The 11,551-nt window shown below is 50.7% G+C and overlaps 1 protein-coding gene across 2 annotated transcripts; it reads left to right on the forward strand.

The window, feature by feature from the left end:
- Positions 1–1,731: 1,731 nt before the first annotated feature.
- SLAMF8 (SLAM family member 8) lies at positions 1,732–11,190 on the forward strand. Of its 2 annotated transcripts, XM_068538298.1 has the most exons (6): positions 1,732–1,840; positions 2,171–2,347; positions 4,934–5,260; positions 7,984–8,289; positions 8,371–8,475; positions 10,217–11,190. In XM_068538298.1, the coding sequence occupies exons 2-6, from the start codon at positions 2,308–2,310 to the stop codon at positions 10,279–10,281; spliced, it is 843 nt and encodes a 280-aa protein (XP_068394399.1). In that variant the 5' UTR covers positions 1,732–1,840; positions 2,171–2,307; the 3' UTR covers positions 10,282–11,190. The 2 variants fall into 2 exon arrangements, with proteins under 2 accessions (XP_068394399.1, XP_068394400.1); XM_068538299.1 differs by lacking the exon at positions 4,934–5,260.
- The last annotated feature ends 361 nt before the right edge of the window (positions 11,191–11,551 follow it).

Here is an 11,551-nt window from a genome sequence, read left to right on the forward strand (position 1 = left end):
CTCTGACCGCACTGATTGTAATTACTGGGTTACATGTCTGTCTTCTCATCTAAACTGCAGACTCCTTGAGGGCAGAGGCTGTGCCTTTCATCTTTGTTTCCCCAGCACCTGACATGTAAGTCGATGATCAATAAATATCTGACACATGGATGATGGAATTGACAGTGGAGTACATAGATCAGTCCTCTCCCTTGGCCTCTGTGTCCCATAGGTGGGTGGTGTCCAAGTTCTGTCACAACTCCAGCTCTGCCCCTTTCTCTCTAGAGAGTTCCTTTCTACTCCAGTCAGGACAATCACAATAGCTGCTACCCAGGCCTCCCTGCCTCTTTTTTCTCTCCCAATCAGCCCTGCACGCTGTCCTCCCACTAGCAAGTTAGCCCAAAATGGACAGCAGCCCCCTCCCTCCAAGCAGTGCTTCTCAGAGCCCTCCCTCCATTCACTAGCTCAGAATCACCTGGAGTGCAGTGCTTGTTAAAACTACAGGTTCCTGAGCCCCAGCCCAGCCCCACTGAACCAGAATCCCTGAGAATCCAAGTTTTCAGCACGGGTGAGAGTTGCTGGCCTCCAGAGTAAAAGCCTAAACTTAACCCAGTACTCAAGGACCCCATAATCTGACTCCCAGCCTCCCTTTCCATTTTACCCAAGGCAGCCCTAAAGGATTCCTCTCTCTGCTCTTTCATTGTCTCTGGAGCCCACACGGGACCTCCCCACTGCCAAGCTTTACGCTGCTTTCCCCTCATGCTCAGAGCCCACCCCCCAACCTCTGGCCCTCCCTGTTTTCTCAGCCTATCCAAATCATGTCCATCTTCAAGATGCAGCTCAAATTCCACCTTTTAAGGAAGTGTCGCCTGCCCACATCCACAGAGACCTCTTCCCGTGCCCTCCTGCAGCGTGGACTGTCTGTGCTGCTCTTTTGCACAGAGCCGTGTCTGTCTGTCGTGGGCCTTCCCTTCCCAGGCATATCTTGTTCCTACAATTTGGTGGTGAGTAACTGGAGGGCAGGAAGCCTCTTCTGGAAGCCTCCTGCTCACCTGCCACCACATCTGCCTCGTTCCCAGCTGGGTCCAGGGCAGAGCGTTCAGTTCGACTGACAGGTCAGAAGCTCTGCAGGACTAGACACCACAAGCCACACTCAGGAAGCTCGGAGATGTTCCTTATCTTCTCGCAAAGCCTTCCCTGACTAAAGAAACCAAGTTACCGCAAGTGAGAAGAGAAACGGAGTTAGGATGGAGCGACTGGCAAAATGGACCACACTCGGAAGACTGAAGCTCGGCTCATAGCTCTGCTTCTCTGTGACCTCCGAAAGGTGCTAACCTCACTCTGGTTTGCAAACTCCCCCAGCTCTAACAGGGTGATAATCAGATCCTCTCAAAGGAGAGTTGTAGGGCTTCCAGGAAGCAAAATATGCAGCAATCTCTAGAATTCACACCCTGGTTTAACAAATGTTCATTAAGCATCCATGACATGCCCAGCACCGAGGGGTAAACAGAGATGAATATGAGACCTTGGCAACAAACAGTCTGTGGAGATGAGAAAACTGTTGCGAAACAGTGTGCTAAGAGTTATGACAGAGGAACCGGCATGCCCTGGGCATGCAGAAAGGAAGGTTCCTCATGCTGCCTGTGGTCAGGAAGCCTGGAATGGGAGTCCGGCCAGCTGCATAGCCATGCCACATCCAGAAGGATGAATGGAACAAGTACAATGAACGGAAGTGTGGAATTGGCAGTTCTGAGAAGAGGCAGTCCTGGCTTGGTGTGGCTGGAGAGCGGAATGGACGTAGGACGGCGGGCTGGAGAAGCGGGCTGGAAAAGCAGGCTGGAGTTGGACTTAGGAGAACCTTGTATGCTAAGCCAAGAGTTTAGTCTTTATCCTGAGGGCAGTGGGAGGCTGCAGAAGAATTTTAAGCAGAGAAGTGATGATGGGAATCGCAGTTTAGAGGGCTCTCTGTGTTGACAACAGGAAAGGCAGGGGGCAGCCGGGCAGAGTGGGATGTGGGGATGCCCGGCGGGAGTCAGCGAGGAGGATGTGGGCTTGTGCGGGGGGTGCTTGCCATCTGCATTGGCCAACCATAGGCATTTGAAAGAGGCTGACTTACAAGAATCAGCTCCTGAAAGAGCCCAGCCAGACCCGAGGCCAACTTCCACTTTCCTCTGGATATTTTCACTTTCAGGGCGTCCTGTTCTGAGTCAACATTCCTCCTTCTAAACATGGGACTTTCCAGAAGGACCACAGCTCCTTCCATGCATCCGCTTGACCTGGGATGTTCTGGATTTGGCTGTCGAGCGACTTTGCCTGCCTCTCCGAAGTATGGCCGTGTGGTACCTGTGGAGTCTCCTTCTCTGGGAAGGTAAGTGGGGCAGGCAGTTGGCCTGGCCTCAGAGAGCTGAAGTCCCTTCCCCAGGCATCTGGGCAGGATCCTCTCCCCAACCCAAGTGAGGACCCAGGAGCTGTGGAGGGGTAGGGAAGACTGAAGCAAGTTCTTGGGCAACCTTAAAAGCTAGGCAGAGGCAAAGAGATGCAGGATCCTGGATAGAAGGATGGCAGCACAAGGAGCCTCCATGCCCCTGAGACACAAGCTGTTTTGTGGCCCAAGGAGGTTAAAACTGAGGCTGGTGGTACCATTGGTTTTGAAAGAGATGGTCGTGAGAATGTGAGGGTCTGGCAGTGTTAACACATGCAAATTCTAAATGTGGTCTGGGGAGAGCAGGGGCGGGCAGGGCTCTTACAATCTGAGGATGTCTTTCCAACAGCCTGTGGGAGAGCTCAGACTCCTCCCTGCAGGTCTGTGGAAGTAGACATTGAGGAGGGACGAGAGACAAAAGCAAGTTAATATACTGCCTGTGGACTTGGGGTGGTCGATAGCGGTGTGATGTCAGAAGAGACAAATCAGATCTCTTCAACACTGGGCGACACCCCACCCCCATCCTGTCCGATGCCTGAGTTCCCTCCCTTGGTTAGCAAGTGGTCAGTATGACAAGGGCCAGCGCTGCTAGGCCAGGGGATGGGAGCCATGGGGTGTGGCAAATACTCAGACACTTTTGTTTGTGTCAGAAACTCATAGGGACTTCAAGATGATTTTGTCCGGTGTCCCCACCTGAGTTCCTGGCTCCAAAAGTCTGCAGATTTCAACATTTCTAAACATGTGAAGGAAATCCTGCCAAAAAGAGGGAATCTGTTTGGTTCACAAATCTTTCAAATCTGTGGACATGGGAAGCAAAAATAATTTTTCTGAATGGTAAAAGGGATGAGTACCACTGGTTGAATGCACCCCCTTGCTTTACAAATGGGACAATGGAAGCGTTTAGAGGGAAGAGGTATGCTAAAGATTGCACAGCTTGTTCGTGGCAGAGCCAGGTCAGGATAGAACAGGAGTCTTGATTGACATCCAGTGCTATGCTCTCTTTACATCTCCACTGTGCCTTAACCCTGAAGCCATCCTCAGTTAGGACTGAGATGACTGGGGCTGGCAGGGCAGTGAGACGGACAGGAGACTGGAGTTACCAGCGGCTGGCTGAGTGATCATCCAGAACACGGCTCCCTAACCAAACTCCCAGCACTTGGGTGTGTTCCCCATCTGCTTTTATTCTGCCCTGAACCCCCGTGCCCACCCCTGTGCTGGGTACAAGGGAAGTCCTCAGCCAATTTTGTCATGCATTAAGTGTATCTGCCGAGTTTCTCCTACATCTTGCTCCTAAACTGTGCTGGGCACAGGGAGTACAAACATGAAAAGAGGAGCTCAGAGTCTCATGGGACTCATAAACAAGTGGTCACAATAGAGGGATAGGGGCATTTGTAGTGGTGATCCCAGCCCGCTGTGGGAACACAGAGAGGGTTTGTAACCTGCAGTGACAGATGGCAGAGGCCAGGGGAGGCAGTGATGCTTCAAGGAGGAGCAGAAGTTAGTCAGCAAAGGAGTCAGAGGGGCACTTCAAGCAGAAGTGTCACCCACACAAGTCACACTGAATATGTTCCCAGCAAAACAGCCTCTTGACATCTCACCCCCATTCTGTTTCTCCTCCTGTTCTGGATCACAGAGAATGGCATCCAGTGGGTCCCAAGGACCTGGGAGCCATCCTTGACTCCGCGCGCCCTCACTCCCCAGATCTAATCTGTTACCAGATCCCACTGACTACACACAGTAATCTCTCCATTCCTCCCACTTCCGCCTGTCTCAGCTGCTCCCTTCCTCGGTACAAGTTTCCATTGTACTTCCAGTACAAGTACAATCCCACTCTCCTTGGGGTGAATAGACGCAGCCTCAGTCTTGCCCCACCTCCCGTGCAGCCTGCACACCTCTGCTGGAGCTGTCTTTCTAACCACGGATCTAATCACGTCACTCTCTTACTTAAAGACTATCCAAGGCCCCCCCGTCACTCTAAGGATAAAGCCCAAACTCCAAAGTTGCTTTTAGGGCCCTGCAGGATCTGGCTCCCACAGACTCTGCAGTGCTATTTCTTACCTCCTCTGCGGAGAACTACTTTCAGTTCCCCACGGTGCACCGAGCTCTCTCACCGTCCGGGCCTTTGTGTGTGCTGCCCACTCAGTCTCTAACACTTCCCCATCCCCACTCCAGGCCGCCCTCTGCTTGGCCTGGCTGATTTCCATTCCTCTTTCCGGTCTCAGCTTAACCTTTTCTTCTCTGAGTCCCTCAAGGCCTGGCAAGGTCACCCTATCAGCCTACCTGTGTTCTCCCAGGGCACCCTTTGTTGCCATCATGGTAAATTGCTGTCTTAAGAGTCTGAGCTCCATGAGCGCAGAGACTGGATTCCCTTCCTCACTGTTTTATTCCCAGTCCCTGTCGCGGGGCACTCTCAGCTTGGGTGGAGGGAGTGTGGAGAGAAGGGGCCTCCCTTGCTCTGCAGCAGCTCAGCTGCATGCAGGAGAGAGATGAGGAGGTTGGGGCAGGCAGAGTGATGGGGTTCTGTCCTTTCAGCACTACTTCCCTTCGTTGTCACCGGTGCCCAAGTTCAGGGCCAGGTGGGGGGCTCGGCGCTGCTGGTGGCAGAGCGCCCTCCCGGTTTCCAAATCCGAGAGGCCATCTGGAGATCCCTCTGGCCTTCAGAGGAGCTCCTGGCCACGTTTTTCCGGGGGTCTCTGGAGACGCTGTACCACTCCCGCTTCCTGGGCCGAGCCCAGCTGCACGGCAACCTCAGCTTGGAGCTGCGGCCGCTGGAGTCTGGAGACAGCGGCAACTTCTCTGTGCTGCTGGTGGACAAGGAAGGTCGAGCCTGGACCCAGACCCTGCAGCTCAAGGTGTATGGTGAGTGCGCCTGACTCAGGCTCTCTGCCCCACCTCCTCCCACAAAGCTCCGGAAAGGCATCCTGCGTCCTGGAAACTGGGGAGAGCTGGGCTCTAGAAACCTGTGGCCTCTGACCTCATGGCTGATTCAGGGAACAGCCGCTTCCCCACAGCCACAGGTAAGAAAACTCCTCGGGTTCTCCCAGGTGAGCTTCTGGCTGGGGCAGCCAGGCTTTTCCGCCCTACAGTCCTGGTCTGAACTCTAGCTTGGTCTTTTCTTATCTCAGTGGCCTTGGACACAATACTTACTCCCTGACATTGACCTTTCTCACTTGTAAAACCTGTATAGTAATATTACCATGAAAATGCCAATAAAGGTAAAATCAGTGGCATTTGAGAAGCATCTGGGATAGAGGCTGGCCTAGACATCATCAATTCTACGATAACAGGTTATAAGACGTGCCATTATTTTATGCACCACCAAAAAGAAAAACAAATATTGCAAATAAACTATGACACAATGATTTTAATTTAAAAATTCATTGTAACTAAAGTATAGAATTTTTATGTCATATTTCTTAAAAGAGCTCTTTTAGATGTATTGAGAGATTTTAAATTTACATCATTCATGGGTGTTCTCTGTTATTTGTTATTGCAAAATAAACCATCCCCAAACTTCCTGGTTAAAAACAACAAATATTTTTGTTTCTCACAAGTCTGACTTGGCAGGGCTCAGCTGAGCAGATCCTCTGTTCTACTTAGGTTTGTTAGGGTCATTCATAAAGCTGCTCTCAGCACCTCAGCTGGGGTGACTGAATTCACTGGAGGCTGGATGGGTCTTTCTTTCCACCACCTCCACCTCCACCACCCCCACCATCACCTGCACCGCCATCACCACCACCACCTTCACCACCCCCACCATCACCTGCACCACCATCACCACCTATGCTTCTACCACTGCCACCGTATTTCTGCTGGTAAAGATAAAATGGCCTTTGAGCTCCTATTCATCTATCTAGTGTCTTGGAAAAGATATGTCAGTGACCCCTATTTCAGTAAAACCTCAGAAATTGGGATAGAATAAGGGGGAGGAAAAGGTGCAAATTTAAGAATGGAGAGTAGCTGGGCAGAGCAAAACACTGAGGGAGAGAAAGGCAGTAGCAAACCGGAAAGAGAGAGACCCTCCCACACCTAGAGGGAGATAACTGGCTCGTCACTTAGGTGAGCCACACGGGCTGCCAGTGTACAATTAAATGTGTGTCCTTTTGGATGCACACGACCCTGATCCATGTTGCACGGCTTGGCAAGCAGACTGCTGGCTGGAATTCAGCACCCCCCTCTCACCTGTTACCCCCTGAGCCCAGCGCCCTTGCACAGTGAACAGCCTTCACAACCATACAGGCAGCTAGGGAGGCTCTCCCCCGTTCTGAGTCTCAGCTGCCACATATGTGAAATGAGGACGTTGAATGTGATAATACATGCAGCACCCACACCACTAAGCTCTAAAATGCCTTGTTCTCAGCATCTGAATTACAGATTTTAAGGAAATTGCTGTTTTATTGCTTCCAAATACGTAGCGTGATTAGAACTAATTGCACAAAGCTGCCAAGCAGCCGTCCTTAGGAGCTCTGCTTTGACAATAGATAAGAATGATTTGAATTAGCAGATCAGTTACTAGAAATGTCAATGGGTGTTTCTACTGTGCCTGATGGTGTTTGGAAGCAGCTTGTCCTCTTAAGTAGTGTAAATATCTCCCTCCCCTGTAATCTTTGTTTATACTATTAGTGCACCCAACAAATCTTTTCTTTTTTCATATCGCAAATCCCACCAGACTGAGCTGGCATTAATGAGGTTTTACTCAGCTTAACTTTGGAATGCTCTCAGAGACTGAGCCCTCCCGTTGTTGCCAGAATGCTCTCCCGCTGACCCACTTTGCCACGAGACTCATGATCTACTCATCAACTGATGTAGGAAAGGGCAGCCATGGTCTGGAATGCCAGGACACCAATTTGTCCAATGGCCCAGGTAGCTGAGCACCTTGAGAGCAAGGGTTATGGAGATAACAAGGCAGAGCCCCTACCTCCTGGTCTGCTCCTTCACAGAATTTTGCATCCTTGTAATAATTTTCTTAGTTATTCATAATCACTTGTTAGTATGTCTTCCTCACCAAACTCCAAAAGCTCCAAAAGTCCAGGAATGTGTTTGTTTTTGTGCCTACCTTAATAAACGTTTATTGTCTCTCTGACTGATGTATCATGTATCAGGGAAATTTGATGACAAGGGATACACAGAGTTCTCGGAGGGCTCAGAGCCATACCTGGAATATCAGAGAAGGCTTCATAATCAGAGCAGTAAGCAGTGTGTCCAAGCTGCGCCTTGGAGGATGAGTAGGAGTTTTCTAGGAGGGTGAGACGAGAAAAGTATATGTGTACAGCTGAGCCATGTGAAAGATATGAAGAAGAGCATGACACGTTTGGGAGAACAGGAAATTAATTAAGATGGGTGGGGAAGATCAGCAGGAGGTACAGCTGGAGAGGTTGACATCAACCATTTAATGAAGGATTTTGAATACCAGACTTAGAAATTCAGCTTCCGTCCTGTGGGCAATGGGAGCCTGATGAGGCTTTAGAGCCAGAGTGGTCTAGTCAGAGGTGGCATCTAGCCCTGCATGGATCCCAGAGCTGGAGCTATGGGCCCTGTTCAGTATCCCTATAACCCACACTGGCTCTGCTGTTCTTGCTCAGATGCAGTGCCCAGGCCCGAGGTACAAGTGTTCATTGCTGTATCAGGGGATGCTCAGCCCCCCAAGACCTGCCAAGTGTTCCTGTCCTGTTGGGCTCCCAACATCAGCGACATAACCTATAGCTGGCGACGGGAGGGAACCATTGACCTTGATATCAAGCCAGGTGGCCTCTTCATGGACGGACATGTGCTGAGTGTGTCACTGGGACCAGGTGACAAAGGTGTGGCCTATTCCTGCATTGTCTCAAACCCTGTCAGCTGGGACTTGGCCACAGTCACCCCCTGGGAGAGCTGCCATCGCCAGGCAGGTATGCCAAGGGCTGGGGACCAGTGGTTAAGGGATGGTAAAGCATGCAGTCCACCTGTGACCCCGCCCCCTCCATGTCCAGTTCCAGGGATGGCCTCCTACAAAGATGTGCTACTGGTGGTGGTGCCTGTCTTGCTGTTCCTGATCCTGGCTGGTCTCTCTGCCTGGCACTGGGGCCCCTGCTCAGGTAGGAGTCCTGCAGGGACTGGGGGTGGGTGGAGGAGGTAGGTCTTCTGGGAAGGAGGGCCAAGTCTGGACCTCCTCCTTTTTAGGCTTACCTCTCCCATGTCATCTCTTGGCCCTCTCCATCTAATAGTCTGGTCTCCAGTCAGACTGAAATACTTGAAGTTCCTTCAGCAGTTTTCAAAGGAGCTACTCTCTTGTGTGCCTCTGCAGGCATTTGCACATTCTACTCTTTCTGTCTGGAACACATTTTCCATAACTTCCCACCCAACTCGCCCTCTTCATTTGGCTGTCACCTCCACCATCTTCAAGGTGTGCCCCCTCCAGGAAGCCTTCCCAATCTTCTCTCCCACACCCAGGCTGGGTTTGTGTCCTGCCTTGACTCTCCAGTGCTCATCTCAGTCACAGCACTTACTGCCCTCACTCTCCCATGGAGTTCTCAGGTCTTGAAAGACGAAAGCTGAGTCACCACCCCCTGACACCTAGCAAGGGTTCCTGGAACATAGCTGGTATCAATAAAGGTGTGCTGAGTGAAAATCTAGATGAATCCCAACTCCTTGTTGCCAACTATCCTAGGAAAGGCTCCCTGAGAGAAGCACCTCTCTGGTCAGGGACTGATAGGGCCTCCTTCCCCCAGGAGAAGAAGGAAGGGGACACTCAGAGGTCAAGCTGGGTTCTGAGCTCTCCATCCAGCTCCTGAAAGAGCTACCCCAGCTGACCTGGGCTTCGTGGACATGTCCATCCTAGGCTGTCTGGCTGGTCCCAGGATGGAGAAAGTGGGTCAGCAAGGAGAAGGAGGCATAAGACTTCAGTGGATGTGTCCTAAAAGGCAAGAGTCTTGGCGCAGCCACTGAGCATGCAGCTGGGCTGGCTGGCTGGCTGGCTCCTGTATATTCTTTCCACAGGCAAGGGAGGGAGGAGGGAGCAGCCAAGGTCACACTCCACCTAGGGGCCTGTCTGCTCCTGAGAGGGTCTGACGTGGCCCTTTGCCTCAGACAGCCCCCAGGATTTGTGGTAAGAAGGTGGAAGCCAGGAAACGAGCAGCTTTTTGTTTTAACAGCTTTATTGGACTATAATTCACATACCATGTAATTCATGCATTTCAAGTGTAAAACTCAATGGCTTTCATTACAGTCACAGAGTTGTTCATCCATCACCACACTCAATTTGAGAACATTCTCATTACCCCAAAAAGAAATTCCCAAGCCCCTTAACCATCACTCCTAGTCCCCCTTTCCTTTCCAGACCCAGGCAACCACTAATCTCCTTTCTGTCTCTACACTCTCTCTTCTGGACAGTCTATCCTGTAAATGGAGTCATGCACTGTGTGATCCTTTGTGACTGACTTCTTTCACTTTGCCTAATGTTTTCAAGGCTCAGAAAAGAGCAGCTTTGGACACTGAGAAGGGTAGAGAGAATCCAACTACCTGGGATAGTGGAAAGGCTCTACCCGGAGCAACTGGAGGCTGGCCCTTGCCTCTGCCACATGGCTTCTGCCTAGTCATTTAACTGGGTCCATCCCAGCTCTAAGTTTCTATACCTTCTACAGCTAAACACGTGCCATAACTGCAGAGAAAGGCTAGATATTAGGAAGAACTTCCTGTCCTTGAAGCATCTCCTTTTCCAGGATCTTAGAAAGCCAGGAGAGCTATTCCTTGCCTGAGGAATACGCAAGGACAGTCAGAATTCAGAGGCCTTAGGTACAAACATTGGAGGGGTAACCTTCGTTCTGATCTCCTTGCCAGGGAAAAAGAAGAAGGATGTCTGTGCTGATGAAGTGGCTCCAGAGACAGAGAACCCCCTCGTGTAGGGTCTGCCATGAGCAATGCCTGGATCGTGAGGAAACCCACCGCCTAGCCACATGATGCTCTGGGATGTAGCTGGTACCTGGAAACCACCATGGACCTCGTACCTCCTGTGATACTCCTGTACCACCTCTCAGGAACAGCCTGGGCAGCCGTCACACTGGGAGGGCAGGAAGCACTGACACAACCTTCCACACCTTCCCCCTTCCCTCTCCCCTGGTTGCATGTCCTGGCTCTGCTCTGGGCAGCATGGGCCCAGCAGGACATCCCCTCAAGGACACTGGAAGTTCTCCAGGATCCATAGATTGATTGTCCAGGGCACTCACTCCTCCACCACTGTTCATGAAGTATTGTTATGGATGGAATTTGTCCCCTTTAAATTCACATGTTGAAATCCTAACCCCCAGTATCTCAGGATATGACTGTGTTTGGAGATAGGGTCTTTAAAGAGATAATTGAGGTTAAATGAGGTCATTGAGATGGCCCTAATCCGATATGACTGGTGTCCTTATAAGAAGAGGGAGAGACACCAGGAATGCACACACAGAGAGAAAAAGCCATGGAAGGACACAGAGAGAAGGAAGCCCTCTGCAAGCCAAGGAGAGAGGCCTTGGGAGAAACCAAACCTGCTAACATCTTGGTCTTGGACTTCCAGTCTCCAAGACTGAGAAAATAAATTTCTGTCGTTTAAGCCACCCATTCTGTGATATCTTGTTATGGCAGCCCTAGCAGACTGACACAACTATTAACCAACCAGCATCAAAGGATTACTTCCAGCCTGGGTCCTGGCCTCTAAAAGACATTAGACAATCACCCACTTTCAGCCCCAACCCCAGCCCCTGTCATTTGAGACCCTGATGTTTCCCACAACCAAGGAATTATAAGAAAAGGTCTAGAACCTGATGAAGAAGAGACGTGGGAGTCAAGGGTTTCTCTTTCCGGCTTGAAGGACTTGCAAGTTCATGGTCCTCAAAGGTAATTTACAGTTCTAGACAATCAAGGGATGGTTGATATCTCATGGTTGGGATGGGTGCCATTTTGCCGGTAACATCTTTTTAATTGACATCTTCACCCTCAGCACTGACCATCATGCCTCCCACAGGAGCTGGAGTTGGCTTTGAGATTCTCTCCTCACTGTATAGCACAGTGACCAGAAAAAGAGAGATTAAATTCCTCAGCCAACAGGAAGTTCTTGCACAACTTCAGGAAAATCAGCTCAGCTCAGGATGAGGGTCTCTGACTGAGACTGAGAGAGGGAGGAACCAGGAAAAGCTA

Source organism: Eschrichtius robustus, chromosome 3 (assembly GCF_028021215.1).
Source record: "Eschrichtius robustus isolate mEscRob2 chromosome 3, mEscRob2.pri, whole genome shotgun sequence".
In the NCBI taxonomy this organism is placed as follows: Eukaryota; Metazoa; Chordata; class Mammalia; order Artiodactyla; family Eschrichtiidae; genus Eschrichtius; species Eschrichtius robustus.